This window comes from Tachysurus vachellii, chromosome 2, assembly GCF_030014155.1.
Source record: "Tachysurus vachellii isolate PV-2020 chromosome 2, HZAU_Pvac_v1, whole genome shotgun sequence".
NCBI classification, from domain to species: domain Eukaryota; kingdom Metazoa; phylum Chordata; class Actinopteri; order Siluriformes; family Bagridae; genus Tachysurus; species Tachysurus vachellii.
Window position 1 is genome coordinate 32794983 of NC_083461.1, and position 21837 is coordinate 32816819.

At 37.4% G+C, this 21837-nt stretch overlaps 1 protein-coding gene across 2 annotated transcripts in view; it reads right to left on the bottom strand.

The window, feature by feature from the left end:
* Positions 1-1290: 1290 nt before the first annotated feature.
* Positions 1291-21837, bottom strand: part of slit1a (slit homolog 1a (Drosophila)) — an 88632-nt gene continuing 68085 nt past the window's right edge. The window contains exons 22-37 of one of the 2 annotated variants that reach the window (XM_060864344.1): positions 20037-20105; positions 19812-19883; positions 19632-19703; positions 16341-16412; positions 14894-15057; positions 12694-12818; positions 12430-12524; positions 11519-11658; positions 10420-10513; positions 9922-10059; positions 8752-8980; positions 8040-8170; positions 7420-7574; positions 5960-6251; positions 4751-4962; positions 1291-4550 (exon numbers count right to left, since the gene is read on the bottom strand). In XM_060864344.1, the coding sequence (XP_060720327.1) occupies positions 4312-4550; positions 4751-4962; positions 5960-6251; positions 7420-7574; positions 8040-8170; positions 8752-8980; positions 9922-10059; positions 10420-10513; positions 11519-11658; positions 12430-12524; positions 12694-12818; positions 14894-15057; positions 16341-16412; positions 19632-19703; positions 19812-19883; positions 20037-20105 (2299 nt within the window). In that variant the 3' untranslated portion in view covers positions 1291-4311. Of the gene's footprint in view, positions 4551-4750; positions 4963-5959; positions 6252-7383; positions 7575-8039; positions 8171-8751; positions 8981-9921; positions 10060-10419; positions 10514-11518; positions 11659-12429; positions 12525-12693; positions 12819-14893; positions 15058-16340; positions 16413-19631; positions 19704-19811; positions 19884-20036; positions 20106-21837 lie in introns of both variants that reach the window. The other variant, XM_060864343.1, reaches the window with a different exon arrangement.

The window sequence follows — 21837 nt, forward strand, 5'->3', positions numbered from 1 at the left end:
ATATGTACACTGAGGTTTTTGTTTGTGGTGTTGTGTTTTTGCATGTTTCTCTTAAAGAATATACACAGAATTTCTATCTAAATCTGCAAAATACAGGTTGGTGTCACATTTAATTAATATTACAAACACTTATATCTGAAATTCATATGAAAATGCCAATTACAAACTAAAGGGCAGGTATTACATTAACAGAAGCCCATTTACATCAATTGAAGAACTAATTAATCTTCATCATTTATCAAAAAAGTCTCGTGATAAAAAATGGCTTATTATGTGATAAACATTTCTGTTCCTAGCTGCATTTAATACATCCTTTGCAACAACTTTCACACAGTTCTAAGCCTGTGCACTTTTATTTTTATTTAGGTTTATAGTATAAGGTTTGAACAAGGTTTCTTGTTCTGTTTAATTGTATTAATTTTGTGGCCACTGAGATTGTATGCATGCGCAAAACTGAGTAAATTAGGTCGTTGATTTTACAGATACTTATGCGTATGTATACTTATGTGTATATTCCCCGATTCATGTGTGTATTGGTGTCACATGAGTAAAGCTTTCATAGAAAGTCATTTGCTGTAAAATCACAAAAAACTCTGTAACTGTACATATCAAATATACAGAAAAGTGTTTTTGTTGGCAACAATCAGAAAAAAGGTCTTGTAAGGAAATCTCCCAAATCTCCTCTTTTATATGAATTTATTTATCTTTATATCATTCTGACTATAAACACTGTGATATCATTTTGAAATGTAGTCATATGTTATATTTTCCCATACTTTGTACAGCTTCCCACTTTGTTGTACAGCAAATTACGATTTATTTCCATTTCCTTTTTTCCCTTCTATTAAGAAAAGTAGAATTAGGCGTAAAAAAATTGGGAACATATGGTTCTAGATTTAACCATTTCAAGTGTGTTCTTTATTATTATTATTATTATTATTATTATTATTATTATTATTATTACATATTTAATATTATTTTTCATTTAATTTAAATTTCTATATATTTACTTTACAATTATTGATTATTACATGTAATTATACTTTTATCCAGTTTTTTTGTTTTCTTTCTTTTCTTTAGAATTCTGATTCTAAATTATTCAGCCTAAAACTTTAAAAAAAAAAAAAAAAAAAAAAGTTTAATTTTTTTTTTTGTGTTATATCGATTTTTTATACCAGCATCATAAAATAAACTATAAGATGGTCTTTATTTTATTTATAAAGTTGTTTTTTTTTTGCTCAGAATTGAAACCTTATCGAAAAATATCGAAAAGAAGTAGCATACACAGTATTACATAATAAAAGCACACACATTTTTAATGAATGAAAAGGGTGGAGTTTTCGGTAAACATTTTGTCGGTGGCACTACTTACATTCAGATTTACTGCAATGATCAATTATAACCATCGAATCCCAGAGACGCACAAAAAGCAACAGAAGCACATTTGATAGTTAGCGAACATTTAAGAGCTCTTGCAGCACTTAAAAAAAAAATCAGTACAACAGAAACACTGCATTGTTCACAATACATGTTCAGGAGTATAGCTTAAGGAAAATAGAGGTTTTATGACAGGATCTTAAAGTCTTGAGGGGAAAATGACTGGAGAGCGAGACGGAAAGCATGGAAAGTGCATTGAAACCATGCAATACACCTTCGTGGATTAAGAGTTCACTTACATCTAACAGCCGCGCTGTTCAGTAAAGAAGAAGCACTATGAGAGGACAAGGCTTGAACGGGGTTATAAAAACGAGTGCTTAAGCTTCCACAGTAGCAGAAAAATGCAGGATGAAATGTGTCACCATTCACAAAAAGAAAACAAAATAATAATAAAAAAGGTAACGACTTTCAGATAGCAGACACATTAAAAGTCAGTCCTAAAAGCACTTCACTAAAGAGTAGGCCGCTATTAAAAAAAACAGTCTGTGATGTTGGCACCTATGCTTGGGTGATGTTGAGAGAGCAAGCAGATTAACACAGAGTAACCTTATACAGTATAGGCATTCTGTGTAGGGATTTTTTTGTGAAACGAAAGTAATAACACAAGTTAAACTACACAAAAAAAGATAATAACAACAAAAAAGTCAGAGGTACAATCTTTTCTGCTCGCAGTTGTGTTTAAGCCTCTCAACTCTCTGGTTTGGGAAACCGGAATGTGTTAGGCAGCCCTTTCTAGCTTTAATAATAATGTCGATATCATAAATACAAACGTTTAAAGAAAGGATTTTTATTTTGATGCTCATTTGAAAAAAAAAATAAAGAAAAGAAAGAAAGAATTTTTTTTTCAAATCTGTAACATTATTTTGTCACTTCTAGAGCAGGAAGGCTTTAGGTAAAAATAAATTAAAATGAAAATGAAGAAGAAAAAAAAAATGTAGAAAAAAAAAACCAACAACACAGTATTAGATGTAATATACAAATGGAAGACAACATATACAAGATTAAATTTTCCCCTAAATCAATACTGGCTCCTATTAGAACGAGGCCATTGGGATTTTATTTTATTTTATTTTGGCCAATTTCAATCTAGTTTAACTTGCTATAAGTAGAGTTAAAAAAAAAAAAAAAAAAAAAATTCAAATAAAGTCTGCCGAATGTCATTCTGCCTTTTTTTTCCAACAGTAACTTCCAAAAAAAAACTTAAAAAAAAAAAAACACATCTTAACTCTTTTAACATATAAAAATACTATACCAAAAAAAAAAATACAAATATATATTAGAATCTGTTAGGCATTTCTCTATAAAGAGAGGGCTAAATGAGTTAGGTTACGTCAGGAAACAAAATGTCAAAGAAAGCAATGCGAAAAAGCATTGAAATTAGAAAAGAAAAAAAAACGAGTAATAACAATGTTTAGATTAGTTTTTCAAACATGCACAAAAAAATTTGCACAAGTAATACTGCAGGCTTCGAGAGGAGGACGTAAGATTCCTTCTGCTCACATTGAGGGAAAGGGAAACGCAATGCATGCTGGGTAAACGGTATTCACGCAACACTATCGGCTGGTGTGTATAGTGTCTGATGTAGTAATAGCACTCAGCTGTACAAATACAATGCCGTATATGGAGACAAATAGAATCCTGAGGATTAAAGAAAACGGTGGAAAGCGCTATTTATTAAACACCTACCAGAATTCATTGATACAAACTAAAGAAGCAACACAATTTACTTTACTTGGGGTCGTGAAAACTTTAACGACAGTTCTTGGGTGGTGATGGTCACCACAATGATGTTTTAATTTCACTATCATCTGAATATACGCTCCGTTTACACTGTAAGACAAATGTGCAAGAAACACACTGGGGGGGAAAAAAAGATAAGAAAACTATCGTCCACGTATTAGCGTGAAGATATAAAAAGATCTAGGGCCCAAACCTTCACAAGACATTCTGTGGAAGATTCTGAATGTTGATAAACCCTTTTCTGTAAGTCGATGTACAAGTTAATGGCACCGGAAGGTTGTGCTCTCGATACCGTTAATGCGAGGCTAAGCACAACAGGTAGCTAGCTTTGTTTAGCTCGGAAGTTAGGAGCACATGCTCTAGGATATTATCTCTTGTCCTGCTCTCTCTGGATGATTTTTTTTTTCTCTAGCTTCTCAAAGCTACTCAATTGTTAGCCCAACATGCCTGAAGCATCATATCTAATGCTGTACTTGTTTGGACATGGTCCAGTACGGTCGATTAGTCAGTATACATCGTCTATAATATAGATTATGTCTGTAGATGTGTGTGTGCGTGTGTGTGTATGTAGATGTAGAGGTACTTTATAGAAAAGTTCAGTGTTATTGACAGTGGTGAGACTGTGCGTCATTGGTGTTACCGAGACACTCATTTACAAAGGGGACAGCCCCTGCGCTGCTTAAGCAGAAAAGAAAAAAGCCTCATTTCTTCATCCACATGCTTCTCTAGTGCTCAAACCAAGAAAGCTTTAACCTCTCTGCTGGTTGCTCTGAAGCTAACTGAGGCCTAGCTAATGGATGGAAAGAAGGAATCGAATGGATATTGTGCGACACCTCATGACTTCTCAGCCACCGTGGGGTTTTTTTTTTGTTTCACAGATACAACATACTTTTGTTTGTTTTTGTGTATTTTTTTTTTTTTTTGGCTCTGTCTTATGCCGTACACCCTTTGGGAGTTCACGGAGGGAGAAAAAAGTCCTCTATTTTACAAACGTTGTCCATAATATATAGTTTTATTATATATTTCTGTATACTCTCTGACTCGTGTCATCTCTCTTTCTCTTTCTTTCTTTATCTCTCTGCCTTTCTCTCTTTCTGTCTATCTCTTCCTAACTCTCTGCCTCTCTTCTCTGCACTACATGCAGCCCACACAGCCGCACTTGATGCTTTTTTCCACCTCTTCGCTGAACGAGGTGCCATCGCTGCACTCGAATGTGTATTTGCGGCGCTTGGTCCTCTGGCTGGCACAGCAGGCTCCTGGCTGGCATGCTCCGCTGCATTCCACCCACGACAGCATGCGTGTCGTCTGACAGATCGCATAGCCGCGCTGCACCTGGTAGAAGTCCCGCACTGCCTCACCGCGACACTCTGACTCTAAACAGAAAAGAATATACATGTGAATAGAACCGATATGTAGAAAGATACCATATTTTGTAGCGCTAAACATACACAGGGTCATGAGGAAGCTCGGGGGTTTTGAGGCACAAGATGCTAGCTTATAAGATTAAGATTATAAGATTACAAGATTCTAACTTTTTTTTGCCAAACATTCAGGTACTTTAGTTATTTCTCACCTTGATCACACAATTCTCCAGTGTATCCGCTATCACAGTGGCAGTACGCATCACCCGTGTCTGAAATCTGGCACCGGCCGTGCTTGCACTGTAACCTTCGGCAAGGGTTGAAGAGTTCTCCATGCTGGTTACACAGAGCACCGCGGTAACCTTCCTGGCATTCGCAGCGGTAGGACTGCATGTCCAGCGGGATGCATTTTCCATGTACACACCTACAGTAAGATGAAAAGTTTTTCAGTAAAGTTTGCAATGTTGATCTAATAAATAGATACAACTGTAATGCAAAAATTGTGTGTTCTTTATGGACAAACTGATTATATTTTGCTTATATAATAATAGCAGTGGATATTAATACTGTTGTGCTTCAGCTGCTCATTGTTTAGTGTTACTACAGCAACCCTCACATTTTATCCAGGTATATGACTGGCACTGAGAGTTAACCCTTCAGTGGCTGGGTTGGTTCACCACCTGAGATTTGAACCCGTGTCAACGAGGATTAATGAGTGGTTGTTAATGTATCATGGGATTACTGGAACAGGCAGGAAACAGTGAAATTATAGAGAATTCCAGGGTTTTTTGAGTCCATGTGACTTGGATGCACCGGTGCTTGACCATCTGATCAGCAGCACAGAGTCCGGGGATTTTGGAAATATTCAGTTAGCATGTTCAGTATGAGTAGACTGTGAATAAACCTGGACAGTCTTTTATGATTATATCAGTTCTTAGTATCCAGGTGACGTTATCCTCCATATTAATGATGAGTCTTGGACATTGTGTTTGAGAAACTTAGAATTATGCTACGTTACAAATGTAAATTTTATTGTTTTATACACAACCGTACATAATACGAAATGCAGCCAAAATGAAACTAACTCTTTTTAATTAAAAGATTATTTATATATATATATATATAAATATATATATATGTATGTATATATATATATATATATATATATATATATATATATATATATATATATATATACATACATATATATATATATATATACATATACGTATATATATACATATATACATATACGTATATGTATATATATACATATATATATATATATAATGTCTACAAATAAGTACAGAACAGTGACAGAAACAGTACGACTGTAATTTGAATTAGAATAACTTGTGCAATTGGGTAAAATTGTTATATATATTTTGTACAAAATCGTCATTTTTGGAGAGTAAACTTACTTGTTGCCTTGGCACGGGTTGGCAGAGGGCTGATCACAGTGCTGACCGCTCCAGCCTGGCTGACAATGGCAAACAGGGCCAAGAGCGGCGTCTGGTTGACAGATTCCATGCAGACAGTAAATCTTTCGACAAGGCTCACAGCCGGGCACCACGCCAGGCTTCATCTGGGTCTTGGTGAAATCCTGCAGCTCGTTGTTGATGTACAGGTTCTGGATACAGCCATGGAAACTGGAACCGTTCTGAATGTGCCATGCTCGTGGAGCTATGGAGGAGTGCACATCAACGGGCATGCCTGCCATTCAAAAAGGAACAGGGAGCATGATTAAGAGCCTTGTACAGAGAGGTAACAGGGTGGAAAGACTACACATTTAATAAATAAGAGATGAAGCATGGCAAAGGGGAGGAAGGAATATTTTAAAGAGCCGTGTTCCACACATGAACTTTTGTCTATATGATCCTTATAAAATGTTAAGAAACATAACTTAGTATTCTTTTTTCCTATATATTTTATCCTTTCTTGCACAGATAATCCTATTTCTATTTGATTTCTATTTCTATTATTTATTTAATAGTTTTATTGTTAAAAGAGTGATATACAATCTTTTATTGTTCTTACGACATGGACAAGTCAAAAATACTGTGAATGGTCGTGTATGTGACAAATACAATTTTTGAGCAATTTATTCAAAAGCCTTTACTTTTGTCCCAAAACTATTAGACCACAGTGAAATTTTCTTCACATCTTCACAAGAGCACAAAAACCCAGACCTCATAAGTAATGTTTTCAAGCTTTACTTTGAATCGTAGACACTTATGAACAGTTATAAGGTGTTCTAAATAGTACATAACATTATAAAGACTGGATTCATTAAGTGCTACTATATTTTATCTTTTATGAACATGGGATGTGATCACGTGATTTAAAGCAAGATTCAATGGTGTGGGACTCGGCGACTTTATAATACAAAGAGAGGGGAATGTGCAAAATCATTCCTGCAGCATAGGCAAGCAACAATCAACAGCAAAGCACAAAGTATAAGTCACACATAAGAACACATGAAGCTACTTTTGAGATCTGAGACCAATTTTCATCGCTTTTGCCACAATTAGCATCCCTCACACTTTCAATACTTCAAGAATTTGACAGTAATGGTGTGATCTCAAGAATAGCTTTTTATCGTTCTATACTTTTTTCTTTTTTGGGAAGTATAGACTGTATCTGATAAGGACTTAAACAATGGACTGAACAACAGTTGTCTGCTGAGCTAATAAAAATTGTGTATCTAATGACGCAAAACCAGTTAAAAGGTTTTTTTTTTTTTTTTTTAAACAGGGAAATGGGCCATAGCAAACACAGTCTGGGGAAATGGTAAGAAGGGGTGTCTAGGGTAGGGATGATTAACAGTAGTGTTAATTGCGAGTGCCTGCAGTGGAGCGAGGTATCTGCGCTGGGCCCCTACCCCCCACGTATAGCGGAGCGTCTCCATTGAGGGGCCTCTCTGTTCCCACGCTGCCCATGGTCGTGGGCACACCGCCGTCGATCGACAGGTTCACCATCTGGTCAAATGTCACCAATTCCACCGTGTGGAACTGACCATCATTAATAGTCTCTGTGCTGGAGATAGAAAGCAAAAGAGAGATGAAAAGAGAAAAAGAGAGGGGGATGGGGGATGGGGACAGAAGCAACATCACACCTTAGATATTTTTGGCTGAGTCAAGTTACATAAGCCTGTTTGACTCATAAGACTGATTCACTCATTGATGTTTTTTTTTTTTCTTTTCCTTTTTTAGGAATGAATAAATCAGAATCTGAAAATGAATTACATTTAAAAGAGAACATTTCACTGAATAAGTGAATAAGGTATGAAGTATGGTGAATGGGAAATAATGTTATTATTTATATACAAAAAAAGTGACAGATTAAAGTAAAAAAAAACAGCAGCAGTGGGTTGGAATTAAGTTAGAGGTTAAAGCTAATTAAAGCAGGGAAAAGTAAGACAGCAAAAAAATGAAAAATCAAATATTATATATATCCCTGGGCTTTATAGGCTCTATAGATCGTCTCTCTTTTCTCACATACCTGTAAATGGCATGGCCGGGTTGACTGCCTGGGTCGTAGCTGACCTTGACATGACCTTGGAAGAGTTCCACAGCAATGTGATCATTGTCTCCATTATACAGGAGGATGCCATTGTCCTCTGCAGTGGACACCTTAAGGAGACACGAAACAGCAGGATGTAAAAAAGCACTTTGGTATTACAAGCTGTTTATTTAAAATAAGATAATCTCACTGAGGACTGGGTCAAATTCTTAAGTATTTATAACCTTGACTGTTAATACAAGCTAAATGGACTTAATGTGATTGTATTCCATGAGGATTTTAAGTCAGGAATCTTTATCAGCTGTATTGCTAATGCTATCCAGTTGGCTAACCTGAGCGATAACAGATATGATTTTAAGTCATATTTTAAAAAAAAATATCAAGAATCTTCACTGCTAATACAAGACTGCATCTTTTAGTGAGATTCATACAAGTTTATATTCCTTCGTGCTAATGCTACCTAGCTAGCCAAACACACAAAATAGACTAACAGGAATTCATTGCTGTCATGTCATAGGTAGCTGGTAGTAAACCATCCCTGTTGGAGTGCAAATAATAAACCAAGCCTACTGAAAAATCAGGTAATTATGAATCAGTGTTTAGCTCAAGACCTTACAGTGAAACACAGTTGTGTTTGAACTACAGTGAGGAATCCATACAAACAGACAAACATGCGTTTATGTTATCAGACCTGCAAGGTGATGTTGGCCTGAGGCCAGTTCTTCAAGTCGCTCAGCAGTAGATATGAGTCCCGGTCCACAAAATTGACACTGACCAGCTTCTCACAGCGCGGTCCGCCAAAGCCGGGCAGACACTGGCAGAGTGCCCGTCCTGCTCGCTCCACGCACTGTGCATCATTCTGGCAGTCAGCCAGCTGGCAGGGGGAACGAGGTGCAGGATCCACCTCACACAGCTGCCCACTAAATAAAAACAAGAGATTTTATTTATTAGTTGTGGATTTTGAATTCCAGTCACAACAACTGCCAGTCACAACAATTCTAACAATATTATAGATTGAGCAGGAATGCAACGATTACCTCTGTGTTCACCAAGAGTTCATAAAACTAAGAGATATCTCAGAACTTTAGCAAATTCAACTGAAGTGCATTGACTAGCTAGTTATTATGGATTGACTGAGGTTTCAATGGCAACAAGCTAATTTTTGTTTTTAATGTAAAGAATTCTTCATTGTCTTTCTTACTGTCAATGACCGAGAGATGCTAAACATGGAAAACAACACAATATACAGGCTGTGACATTCAGTAGATTCTTTTTTATTTTTTGCCTACACAGTGTTCGCTGCCATGTCATGCTAGCAATGAACCCTTTGTGCTATGATTCATGTTATGGCTTTTGGGTGAATGCGACTTTTATTCGTGAACAAAGATAAGACCCTGAAAGTGCAGCAGTCTCAGTGCCCAGTGCTCACAGACAGTGCTCTAATGCCTGGCAGTTTCTCTGTACATCATGTGTGAATATTTTTGTGTGCTCAATTCACAAAACCTTGCACTAATCTAATGCTGTAGTTCTTCTTCTTGAGATGTTCACAAAGCACAGCTTGGCATTTGCTTTGTACTGATTGCGGTTATTAATCCTGAAACTTGTCTGTTTTTTGCCGTCTGTTCAATAGACCACGTCACACCGCAGTATATTTTCAGGACATAAACACAAGCATGATATCAAACTGAAATCAGTAACAGTACCAATGCATCTCTAGTTAAACATTTTAAAGTAAGACATTTATACACATTTAACAACACCGTGTATTGAAATATTTGTTTAGAGGAAGCAGCTAGAATATTTTAACTGACTTGCTCTTAGGGCAGATGTAAGTGCACCATATTTCATCACTTAGACTGACCTGTAGCCTCGGGTGCAAGCACAAGAGTAACCGTTGATCTCATCTATACACTCTGCATGGTTCTGGCACTTGTGTTCCTGACAGTCGTCATAGTCCACACCGCAGTCATCTCCTACATACCCAGGCGCACACACACACCTGTTGCCAACACACACACACACACAAATTAGCAATGTAGAAAGTTCATTCCAAACCTTTCTATAAAGTGGTACTTTATAAAATAAACGGGTTTACTATTTACATTTCTGTCATATTGTAGATGCAGATTTGTGACCAATTAAAAAAAAAAAAAACAAACAAACAAAAAAACAAAATACGTGAATGGATAAAAAGTGCAGATGTTTCTAGGCAGGTGTTGTGCATGTTATAATTAAGTAGTTAACAGCCCACATCAACAAATTTGTCACGCATCTGAATCTTAACAGGTGGCTGTTAAAAAGTTGTTAAAACTTTTAAAAAGATGTCTGCTTTAGTAAATTTAATACTAAATGTTATTACTTCGGGCCAGCTGCTGTAATAAGACAGGTTGATTGGTGCTTGCAGGGGCTGCGCTCAGGAGAACACACATCTTCCAGTTCTTCGCACATCTCTCCTGCACACACACAAACACACACACACACGTAGATATGAAAAGTTATGGAGAGATCACACACACACACACACACAATCTGTTTGAACAGTCTGTTTCTAATACTTTTTATTGCACCCTTTCTTTTTTCATGTGCCAACATTTTTACATTTGCCAGATAAATTAAAATGACACATTTAAGCCTTCAAACATTTTTGGTTTCTATTCAGGTTTTAATGTCAATTTGGTCGATTCAAAATATGAACTTGGATTAAATGTAAAATCCTTCCAACAAGGAAAAAACAAACCTAAACCTAAACTGTATCCTTGTTTGAGTTTTTACCGAAAGAAATCTAATTACTTTTATCCCTGTTGCTCCACTTTCAATCTTAAACAGCGGTTTTGATTATCGAAAATTATTCATTCATTCATTCATCTTCTACCACTTATCCGAACTACCTCGGTCACGGGGAGCCTGTGCCTATCTCAGGCGTCATCGGGCATCAAGGCAGGATACACCCTGAACGGAGTGCCAACCCATCACAGGGCACACACACACTCTCATTCACTCACGCAATCACACACTACGGACAATTTTCCAGAGATGCCAATCAACCTACCATGCATGTCTTTGGACCGGGGAGGAAACCGGAGTACCCGGAGGAAACCCCCGAGGCACGGGGAGAACATGCAAACTCCACACACACAAGGCGGAGGCGGGAATCGAACCCCCAACCCTGGAGGTGTGAGGCGAACGTGCTAACCACTAAGCCACCGTGCCCCACATTATCGAAACAAGCATGCGTTAAAATAGATGGCGGAAGTTTCCTGAAATGAACGTGTTTGAAGGTAAAGAAAAGTTGGAACAGACTGAAAGCACTAAATGCACTTGCATTGAGAATTAATCCCATGTTAGAAATTTAATCAGAGATTAAGTGTTTAATTGGTAATATTTTTGGTCATGTTTAAAACCAAATGGTGCAACACAACTCTATAAAATAAAACCTTAAACAAATGAAAATTGGGTACCTATGTAATAAGATGCACACAAGCATGTGTAGTTGTTCACACCATCTTTGCAGGTTGCTCCATTCTCGCAGTCGTTGTCCTCACAGTCATCAATGTTAATTTCACATCTTTGGCCTTCGAATCCCAGCGGACATGAACAACTGATGGAGGAAACACTGATTAGAGATTTAAGCTACAGTTAGGGCATTTTATGTATATTTGGGACAATATGGTTTATATATATAGACATGAGTCGATTGAACTTCTGTAACCATTATTTTAACTTATAAATGAAAAGATTTAAACACAACCCTTAATGCAACTCACTGTAATATTTCACACCGCAGCTTTGCTAAATTCTCGACGCTGATTAGCCAGATTTTGATGATTCATTTTATATAAGCATGACTCAGACAGTAGTTTGTTTTCAAGGCAAATTATTGTCCTTGTGTCAATGCATTATAGTTTCTATAGCGACAACTTACACAAAGGCTTCGATGGTGATCTACCATAAAAAATGTTCAGGGTGAAGTTTTCCGTAAGGACATTTTTATTCAGCGTTTTTGAAAGGAGTCTCCAGGTGTCAGTATAGACAGAGGTAACTGTAATGTTTAATAACACTTTGTTTCATGGTTCTTGGTAACATGACAAGCTGCAGAGAGCTGGTGTTTGCAGATGTTATAATGTAAAGTTGCATTCACATATACAACAGTTTTATCGCTGCAAATCGCCAGTCCCTGTACTATGAAATTACCAGTAGGTGTTGATTCTCTACTACTGGTTATATTAATAACTTTGAACTATAAACGGACAAAAAAAATTGCTGTGGTATAAATAAATAAAACACTGAGATGTGCTGTTAATGGACAGTAATCTATAGCACCATGTTGTTGTCTTTCATTTTTTTGAACGTATTAACAACAAACACATACACGTAGCTGTCTTCTTCTTCAGTCACTTGGCACGTTCCGCCATTAGCACACGGGTTACTGATGCAGGCGTTGAGGGCAGTCTCGCAGTTCTTTCCCTGTGTGATTATATAAATAAGGGTTTATAGGGAAATTCCCACAGGGCTAAAAACTGCTGGTCTAATAGAAGTCCATAAGAATAGAACCAAATGAATCTTTCTAATATTTTCTCTCAATGTTTGTAATGGTGGAAATAAATGCAGAACTATAAAGCAGTGTACCGCTCACCTTGAAGCCTTCTACACACGTGCACTTATACAGTTCTGCTGAATCTGTTTGGCATGTGCCGTGGTTCATACAGGGGTTAGACATGCACGGGTTACACTTTGCCAGGACAGACGGGTCAGCTTCACCTGCAAAACACACACACACACACACACACACACACACACACACACATTAGTAGTATTACAGCACCTGAAGGTTATTTCCTAGTGTAAAAAAGACTTTATTTTTTACTAAAATCATACACTAACAGGGTTCCCACTCTTTTTCAGAGATCATTTTCCAGGACTTTTCCAGGACATTTAAAATTTAGCAAAAAGACAAGGATCACAGATTCACAAAAAGTAATATGTTCTTCTCTCCAGAAGTCTTAAAAACAACGTACACTTTATGGCTATTACTTAACTATACTTTTAAAGACAATTTGTCATGTGAATGAAATTTCAACATTTATAAAATAAAAAGACCACACATATTAATACCCTTTCCTTTCTCAGGCCAATGCAGTCATGCATGCTTTAGTTTGCTGTGCATTCCCCTTGCACATGATATTCAGATAAACAAGGTTAATATAACCTGCTTACCCGTCACCATTTGCTGAAAACATTCGAGCACTTAAACCATTCCTAGCACCTGAAACCTCCAACACAAGACAGCGTCATCCGTCACAGCGAGATTAAACAGCATAACAAAAAACCCGTCAAAACTCAGCGTCCCTGAACAGAGCGCTTTCTGTTACTAACGTTAATTGTTTCGACTAGTTGTAAACTGTTCTTTAAATGATCAAGAACATTTAAAAATAATAATTTTCCAGGACAACAAGATTTTTTCCGGGACAATTTATGTTTTCTCTCATTTTCCATGTGTTTTCCAGGACTGGAACATTGGTCATTAATTTTCCAGGATTTCCAGGTTTTCCAGGACGCGTGGGAACCCTGACTAATTTCCACACTACAACCACTAGAGGTCACAGTCATTCAAATACTCATTACTCGTCATCATGAACTATGTCTGTATATTTGTTTCTCATATTTATATTTGTCTGGTAAACTAAGTTTTGTTGTATTCGTTGACTTTGGATTTCTCAGATCTTTGTGTAGTTACAGAAAAATGATCAACAAAAGGAGGAGTGTGATGCAGCTATATGCAGCATGGTGCAAAATAAAGTTATTAATACCAACCAAAAAGTTGATTCATTTCCTAGAACAACCCAAAGTGTCCCAAAGTGTTTTATTCCTCATATACCACAGCAACTTGTCAGCAAAACTTACTGACAAAGTTCTGACACATAAATGGTTAATAAACGTCTCCTTAGAGCTTCACGATATCAATAAGTATTTTCTAAATAACATGCTTTTCATCTGTTTTTAATTTCCACTATAGTCAGAGCTGCTGTGATAGAAAATGAATACATATATCCATCATCACAACAATGCTGAGCTAAACTGTACTTTGACCAGCTCAGGGATTTCATACTTTTTTTTTTCCTGTCATGTTTGAGTTTGGACCTTTTTTAAACATAAATCTAGGCTGCCTTGGAGTTACATATCTTCATAACATCTTCGTAACGGTGTCTGGACAGAACATGCATTTTTGTATAATCTGATATTTTTAATTAACTATGATTGTAGCTAATACGTAAAGTAATAAGATACTGATTGAGTATGAAATGACTGACAGTAGTTTATCAAAAGTAATACATAAGGTATATTATATGAAAGGCGGCAGTAAGAGCTTTGAATAAGAATTGGTTTCTATCTATTAATCTATTTATCTATTCATTATTGTGGGGTATGTGGTAGCTTGGTGATTAAGGTGTTGGGCTACCAATTCGGAAGGTTGTGAGTTCAATCCCAGGTCCAACAAGCTGTCACTGTTGGGCCCCTGAGCAAGCTTTATACTTGCTCAGTTGTATAAAATTAAATGAGATAATGTAAGTCGCTCTGGATAAGGGCATCTACCAAATACTGGAAATGTAAATGTATTCATATTTTTTTTTTTTTTTAGAAATGTTCAAGCAATAAAACAATTAGTTTTTTTTATGTTTATGTCATTAAAGTAAATGGTTATATAGATCCAATTGCTGCTCTCTGAGATGCTCAAAGTGCTTAATACGTCAAAAAATGTATATACCATATATATCTGTCCTAAAGATTTGTAGCATAGTGTAAGGGAAATAAATGATAAAACAGGTCAAATATACCATGACACTCGAATTTCTTGGCTGGTGTGGTGAGGAGCAACTTTCCCTCCATTTCAGGTGGCCCAGTACAGCGAGCGATGCCCGGCTCCTTATAGCCTGTCTTCACCCAGTCTGAGAGCCAACGCAAGCGGCAGTCACAGTACAGAGGGTTCGCACCGATGGCTCTGAAAAAGCAAACTTTTCACTTAAAAAAACAACTTTCTTCTTAGAAACAGAAATTCTTCAGCCATGAATAAATAAAGTTAAATACATGTCGTCTTATAGATTTCAGTAGATGGCGCTCTAGGACTGTTCATTATACTGAATCAACTTTGCATTGGAATTCTTTTGGGTTTGTGTGTGTATGTGTGTGTGTGTGTGTGTGTGTGTGTGTGTGTGTGTGTGCGTGTAAGTGTGTGTAAGTGTGTGTAAGTGTGTGTAAAAGAGAGACAGTCAATGTGGAAAAAATACAAGCAGTAAACAATGAAAGCAGAAAATAGATACAAAATAGATGAACTGAGATAAACGGGCAAATGTCTGGACTGTTTTATTGTGAGACAGACAGGTCTGCGGCTCACTTTCCCTCAAAGATGGACAGATAGATAGATAGATAGATAGATAGATAGATAGATAGATAGATAGATAGATAGATAGATAGATAGATAGATAGACATACAGACAGACAGACAGACAGACATGTAATGGTGTTGACAAAATATTTTTCAAAATATTAAAAAAAAAAAGAATTATTCATAACTTCATAATAAAAATATATTTATAAATTCATAATAAATATATATTTTTTTAATTTTATAATTAAAATAAAAAAGACACTTAAAAGATATTTGATTTTCATAGACAATATTGGCATTCAATTTCTCCCTATATATTTATTTATTTTCCATTTAAAAAGCTTTTTGCGACAACAAAGAAATAAGAGTGGAAAAATAGCTAATATCGATGTGTATTAATAATTTACTGTGAAATGGCTAAGAAGAAGAAGAAGAAGAAGAAGAAGAAGAAGAAGAAGAAGAAGAAGAAGAAGAAGAAGAAGAAGACGGAGAAGAAGAAGAAGGAGAAGAAGAAGTTAAGAAGCTCAAACATTTTCTGCATTGACATACATGCAGATGTTTGGGGCCACACGCACACAGTCGGCGCAGACTACACTGTCAGAATAAACAAAAACACATGCTAGCAGTGTGTGGGAGTTTTTGCAAGCAGGACACACTGCGGCCCGAGCTGTGTACAGAAGCCGCAGACCACAGAATGCCTGCATCATGTGAAGCGCCTATGATCAACTGACAGTTAAAGGACTCTCTCTCTCCGTGTGTGTGTGTGTGTGTGTGTGTGTATGTGTGTATTCTCCAATATAACACAAAGCAGACTAACTGAAGGCTACTACAGAGATGAAAAGTATTCATTTTGTGTGTGTGTGTTTCTGTGATCTATACACTATAGCCATACTCACAAGTGAGACAGAGAGACTGCATCACTAAAGATCCCATCAGGAAACTCGGAGATGTCGTTACCATGCAGGGACCTGAGAGAAGGGAAATGAAACACAATCACACTTACACTGTGCACCTTTACAAAAGCCAATTCTCTCCAGTTTAGCACTTACTCTTGCTATCGTCTTACCATCATTAAATCACACTATTACTATTACATGTGCACTGATTATTCATTCCTTTTCATTAACAGCTCTATCCCGCTCCGGGTCTCACTGGATCCAGAACCTACACCAGAGACACTAGATTATGCCCTTATTGGCCTGCCAGCCCCTCTTACACTCTCACACACACCTTAGTGTTACCAGCATGTTTTTGGAGGTGTGAAGAAACTGAAGGACGACATGCAAAAATCCAAGATGTGTGCACAAGTTTTACTTTCTCTGAACGTCTTCTGATTTTTGATCATATTTCACGTCCCTCTCCCGTACTGTCAGCTCTTATCATAAGCAACTAACTTTATGTTCCTTTTGGAAAAATCCCAGTGTTTACAATACAATTATACACAATCACATGTATAAGTGGTGCAGAGAGACATTATTTCCTGTCCGATTACCTTGTTTCTCTCTTTCTCTCTTTTATTTCTTTTCAAGGTGTTCTTGAGTGTGTAAAATGTACGTTTTACTTCTTTAGCCTTGAGGTTTGAAATGACAGCCTCGATTTTATGGCCTGCATAATGCAAAGTATTGCACTTTTCTTTTTAAATGTGCTTTTCATCACGATAATCCTTATTTCTTCTGTATATATAGTTGTCCCAGTGGACAAATCCAGCGTAGTTGCTGTAAGCCCTGACTGAACCCACAGCCTTACCCATTCTTGCGAGTTTGTTTTTCTTTTCCCTCTGTTACTTTTTCGACACCTGTCGCTGGTGCCATGGCGGAAGTTGAAACTATATTTTGGCGCTGCGGTTTTGGCAGCAAGCTTGTATGGAATTCAGTGGTGCTGCGTGTTGGGTTACGACGAACGGCCCGCGCTCGGCTGGTTGGAGTGAGAGTGAGGACGAGAGTGAGTGCGACAGGGAGAGTTCCTCATCTCTCAGCAGGATGATTAGGTGACAAGACGATCAAAGGCTTAATGGTTGTAAAACAATATGGACGTCCTAATCCATCAGGTCATTACCATGTACTGCTAAAAAGACCCGTGGTTTGACAGTCCTTGGCTTCGACTCATTCCTTTCTGTCCCTTTCTCTCTCTCTTTTTATTTATTTTTTTATTTTCTTTACTTCCTCACATCCTAGTCTCATTTCTTTCTGGACCAAGTGCAAACCTCATCTTCTTTTCCCCCCCGAAAGGCCAATTAACAGCCTGTTAATACCAAATAAAAACCACATTCAAGCCAGATCCAAGAACATGCAGAGCTGCACAATTATTTTCGCTCTTTTTCCCAATCCCAGTAAAAACAATTTAAAGGTGACGCTTTATGATCGCTTTAGCACCTAGGTGTTTTTTTTTTTTGTGACGGCTACCTCGGTCTTTCATGCCTGGTGGCTTTGAACCCCTGAGCTCTTTCGAGTCTTTAAGCGAACTGTTAAACGGTTATGTCGCGACACGTTATTTAAGCAATACGGCGGGAAAAAAAGGTGCCAATTCATATTTTATGGAAAGTCTTTGAAGAATCAGACTAGCAATAAAGAGATCAAAAGTTCTACCGTGACTGTGATTGCTTTTGCTAGAGGTAAATGGTGATTGAGACAATAGGGTGGTCCAGACTACAGCGGCTGGTGGGGGAGTGGTGCAGTTTTAAGAGATCTTTTGTAGGGATACGCTGCAAATGAGCACAATGTTAAAGAACAGCAGTCAGGGCAAGCACCGATTCAGATTTATAAATATCAAAGAAATGGGGGCAGGGCAGAAATAGACCGTATTTGCTAATGATTATCGGATTTTGGCATCATTTAGCCGTTAAAGAGCAGGGGGATGTTCGGGGCTTTGTTGCAGGCTGTAAAAACGCATGTCTGGAGGGCCACATGTCACAAGTCTGCTGCTAACGCAACCTCCCCCCCTTTCCCACCACACGCTCACACACAAGCATCAAGAGTGGAGATATAAAGATTCTGGAAAACATGCCCCTCTAGCTACACACACACTCACACACACACACACACACTTCCATCTGTCAAAGTGCCCTCGCTTTCTCCCAGTCCCTACACACAGATGGCTTTTTGCTTTTTCCCCTCCTGAATGAAGGGAGTCTTCAAAACACAATTTGGCAACATTCTGTGCTTAGTTTCTTCTCCATAACTCTTGCCGCTGCTTGAAGTGTATAGAAGTTCATATGCAGGCCACCATCTAAAGGTGGAAATTATGTCCCTGGCAGTCACAAAAAATGGGCCAAGGCTGATTTTGAACCTCCTGGCACCCTGTCACACACTTCAGTAGGAACACTGATCTAGGCACAGACTCTGTCAGGCAGTGTAACTGTACCCAGTAGGCTATAAAAAAGAAAAAAGAAAAAAGAAAGAAAGAAAAAAAAAAAGAAAGAAAGGATCCCACATCTGCTTCTTACTTTGCAAACATTCTTCAATACAAACTGTGCTGTAAAAACCTCTTTACTGGTTTTGCCACCTTTCTGGTCCAACATGCTACCTTAAAAAGTTCCAGTTTGCTCAGGTAAACAAAAAAAACAACAACAATATACTATTTTAAAATGGAAATAAAGCAATGTTTAATATGAATGATTATTTAAATCATTTGGTTTCAGTTTCTTTTAAAATGTTCTGATGTCATATATTTCAATCAAATATGTTGCACAGTTACTTCTATCTGAAATGACACTAAAGAACTCAGATATGAAGAGTTTAGTTGCTTTACTTTAAAGTCATTCATCCATTCATCCATCCATCCATTTAAAAATGTTTTAATTAGTTTATGCATCTATTTATTTACCTCTGGCATCAATTTAGGAATAAACCGATCCATTTAAAATGTATATCCTGAATTTAGATATTTCTCTACATTATATATTAAACTCCAAATTACGATGTCCACTGAAAAAAGTGCTATACAAATATGAATTCTGAATGGAACTGAATTATTACTCTATGCAACATGCATTGTTTACTTATTTCTGATGCTTTTTTTTATTTCTAAATGAATTATTGTTGAATTAATTGAATTAGACTTAAATTACTGTAAAGTGAAAAGATATTACATAACAGATGCCAACTTGCATGCCAACTGGTGAAGGGTTGGAGCTAATCATTTGAAGCTTAAATGAATTATTAAAAAAGGCATAAAATAAGGAGACGTACAGCAGACGGAGAGAACGGAGTCCTGCGAAAGCCAGCGTCGGAATGCAACGAAGCGCGTTGTAACTCAGGATCCTGTTTGGATAGAAGAGACAGTGTTAAATTAGGCTTTGGATTTTTAACATACACACAAAATTTTCGTTTGAGTAACGAAGCAATTTCTCACAAATTTTGAAAACGTACAAAGTGGTGAGCTGGCTCATGTTTGCGAAAGACGAATTTGTCAAGACGTTGATTTTGTTGTTGCTCAGGTCACTAAAGAAGCAAACGAACAAACAAGACAACAACAGAACTGACCATTAATTCCAAATATCACACACTTCTAGGTGGCACTACCTTTATTTTTTTTTTTTTCACATCTCAAACGTAGAAAGAAATAGGAGAGAATAAGGCATGTGAAACACTTACACCAGCTGGAGATACTTGAAGGTGGCAAGCTCTTTTGGCACGACACTAAACTGGTTGCCGTCCAGGTACCTGCGGAGAGAGGCAGTCACGGTTAAATGCTACTTCTCTTCCCATATCGTCAGTGAGAAAATATCTCTCTCTTCCAGAACAAAAGCCTCTCTGAGAGTCTGTCACCCACAGTGTGTTATAATAGGCCGCCTTTTTTGGCAACTGGTGCTTGGCCTACTCTGAAAAGAAACAGTAGGGGTGTGTATTAATAAAGATAATGACAATAAAAACTTTATTTACATAGAACATTTTGTATATCGGAAATGACTACTTAAAGTGGGTTTAAGTATTAAACATTAATAATAAATGGATACAACCTGAATTAATTGACGAGGTCCAGTACAAGCAATAAATACAGATACAGTAGATAAATCGAGAGATAGAACCTTATAATACTGTAATGTCAATTTAATACAGTATTTCCTCTTATAAACGTTTTATCTGTATGTTAACTGACCCTATATAAGCCAATCAACCATAAAATAATAACATTAGAACCACTGACAGGTGAGACAAGGGTGGGACTATATTAGGTAGAATGTAAAGAGTAAGTCCTCAGAATTTATGTGTTAAAAGCTGGAAAAATGGGCAATTGTAAGGTTCTGAGAGACTTTGACAAAGGGACAAATTCTATTATATAAAATGATTGTATCAGAAAATTGCCAAAACAGCAGGCCTTTTGGCTTGTTTCTGGTATGCAGTGGTTACAACCAAAAAAAAAAGTGGTCCATGGAAGGACAACCGGTGACCCTACAAAAGGTCACGGTGCCCAGGGTTTACTGACTGATGCGTGTGGGGACCAAAGGCTAGTCTGCATCGTCTGATCTCAAAGAAAAGCTACTGTAGCACAACGTTCTGAAAAGGTAAATTGGAGACCAGTCTGAGTGCCCATGCTGAACCCTGAGCATCTACAATAGGCATGTAGGCAGCAGATCTGGATAGATCTGGATCAAGGAGCAATGGAAGAAGTTGGTCTGATGTGTATAATCACCAGGATGCACCATGGAAAGAAGGCAAGTCGGGATAACCGATGACAGCATGCTTTCAGACTCGCTTGTTTGTGCTTGTGTGTGGAATGTGTCAGTTCCACACTTACTCACACACAAACACGCACTGGCCACTTTACATCCTGCCCCGCATTGTGACCCTCTTGCTGACCCATATATATTTTACTCTACTAGGTCACTGGGGTGTGTCAACTCTCGTTGGGGTTGGGTTCAGCAAACTCAACAAAACCTATCACATACTATTGTCTATGCCAAAAAATTTGAAAAATGGAGGATGGGTTGTAAGATTTTCTGTTTTGGCTAATGACTGTGGTTAAGGAGCTTGAAGATGAAAGCAGGACACACCTGGAATGTATGTGTTTACCATCAGTGAGAGCACCTGCATTTGAAAATGACAGGATGGTCTGGAAAAGAGTGCTGCACATTGTTCGGAGTAAACTAGGGGAAAGCAGATTGATACCTACAAGTGTCCAAGTTTCCTTCACTCCTACTCATCATCATGTAATTTTGCCTTTAGATGCTTTTTTTTTTTTTTGCTCTGGAGTTTCATATCACCTTCCCAATTTGCCTGGGGTTCTTTGGCCCTGAGCACCTGAATGACATCAGCCCTAGTTCCTCTCGGGAGCCACACTCCGAGGAATGCGGTTATTTATTTTTCTCTTGGTCTCATGTTTATAGCAAAACCATTCGCATTGCTCCTCAGAAGTAGAGGAAGTACAGAAAAGAAATGTGAATTTAGAAAATTC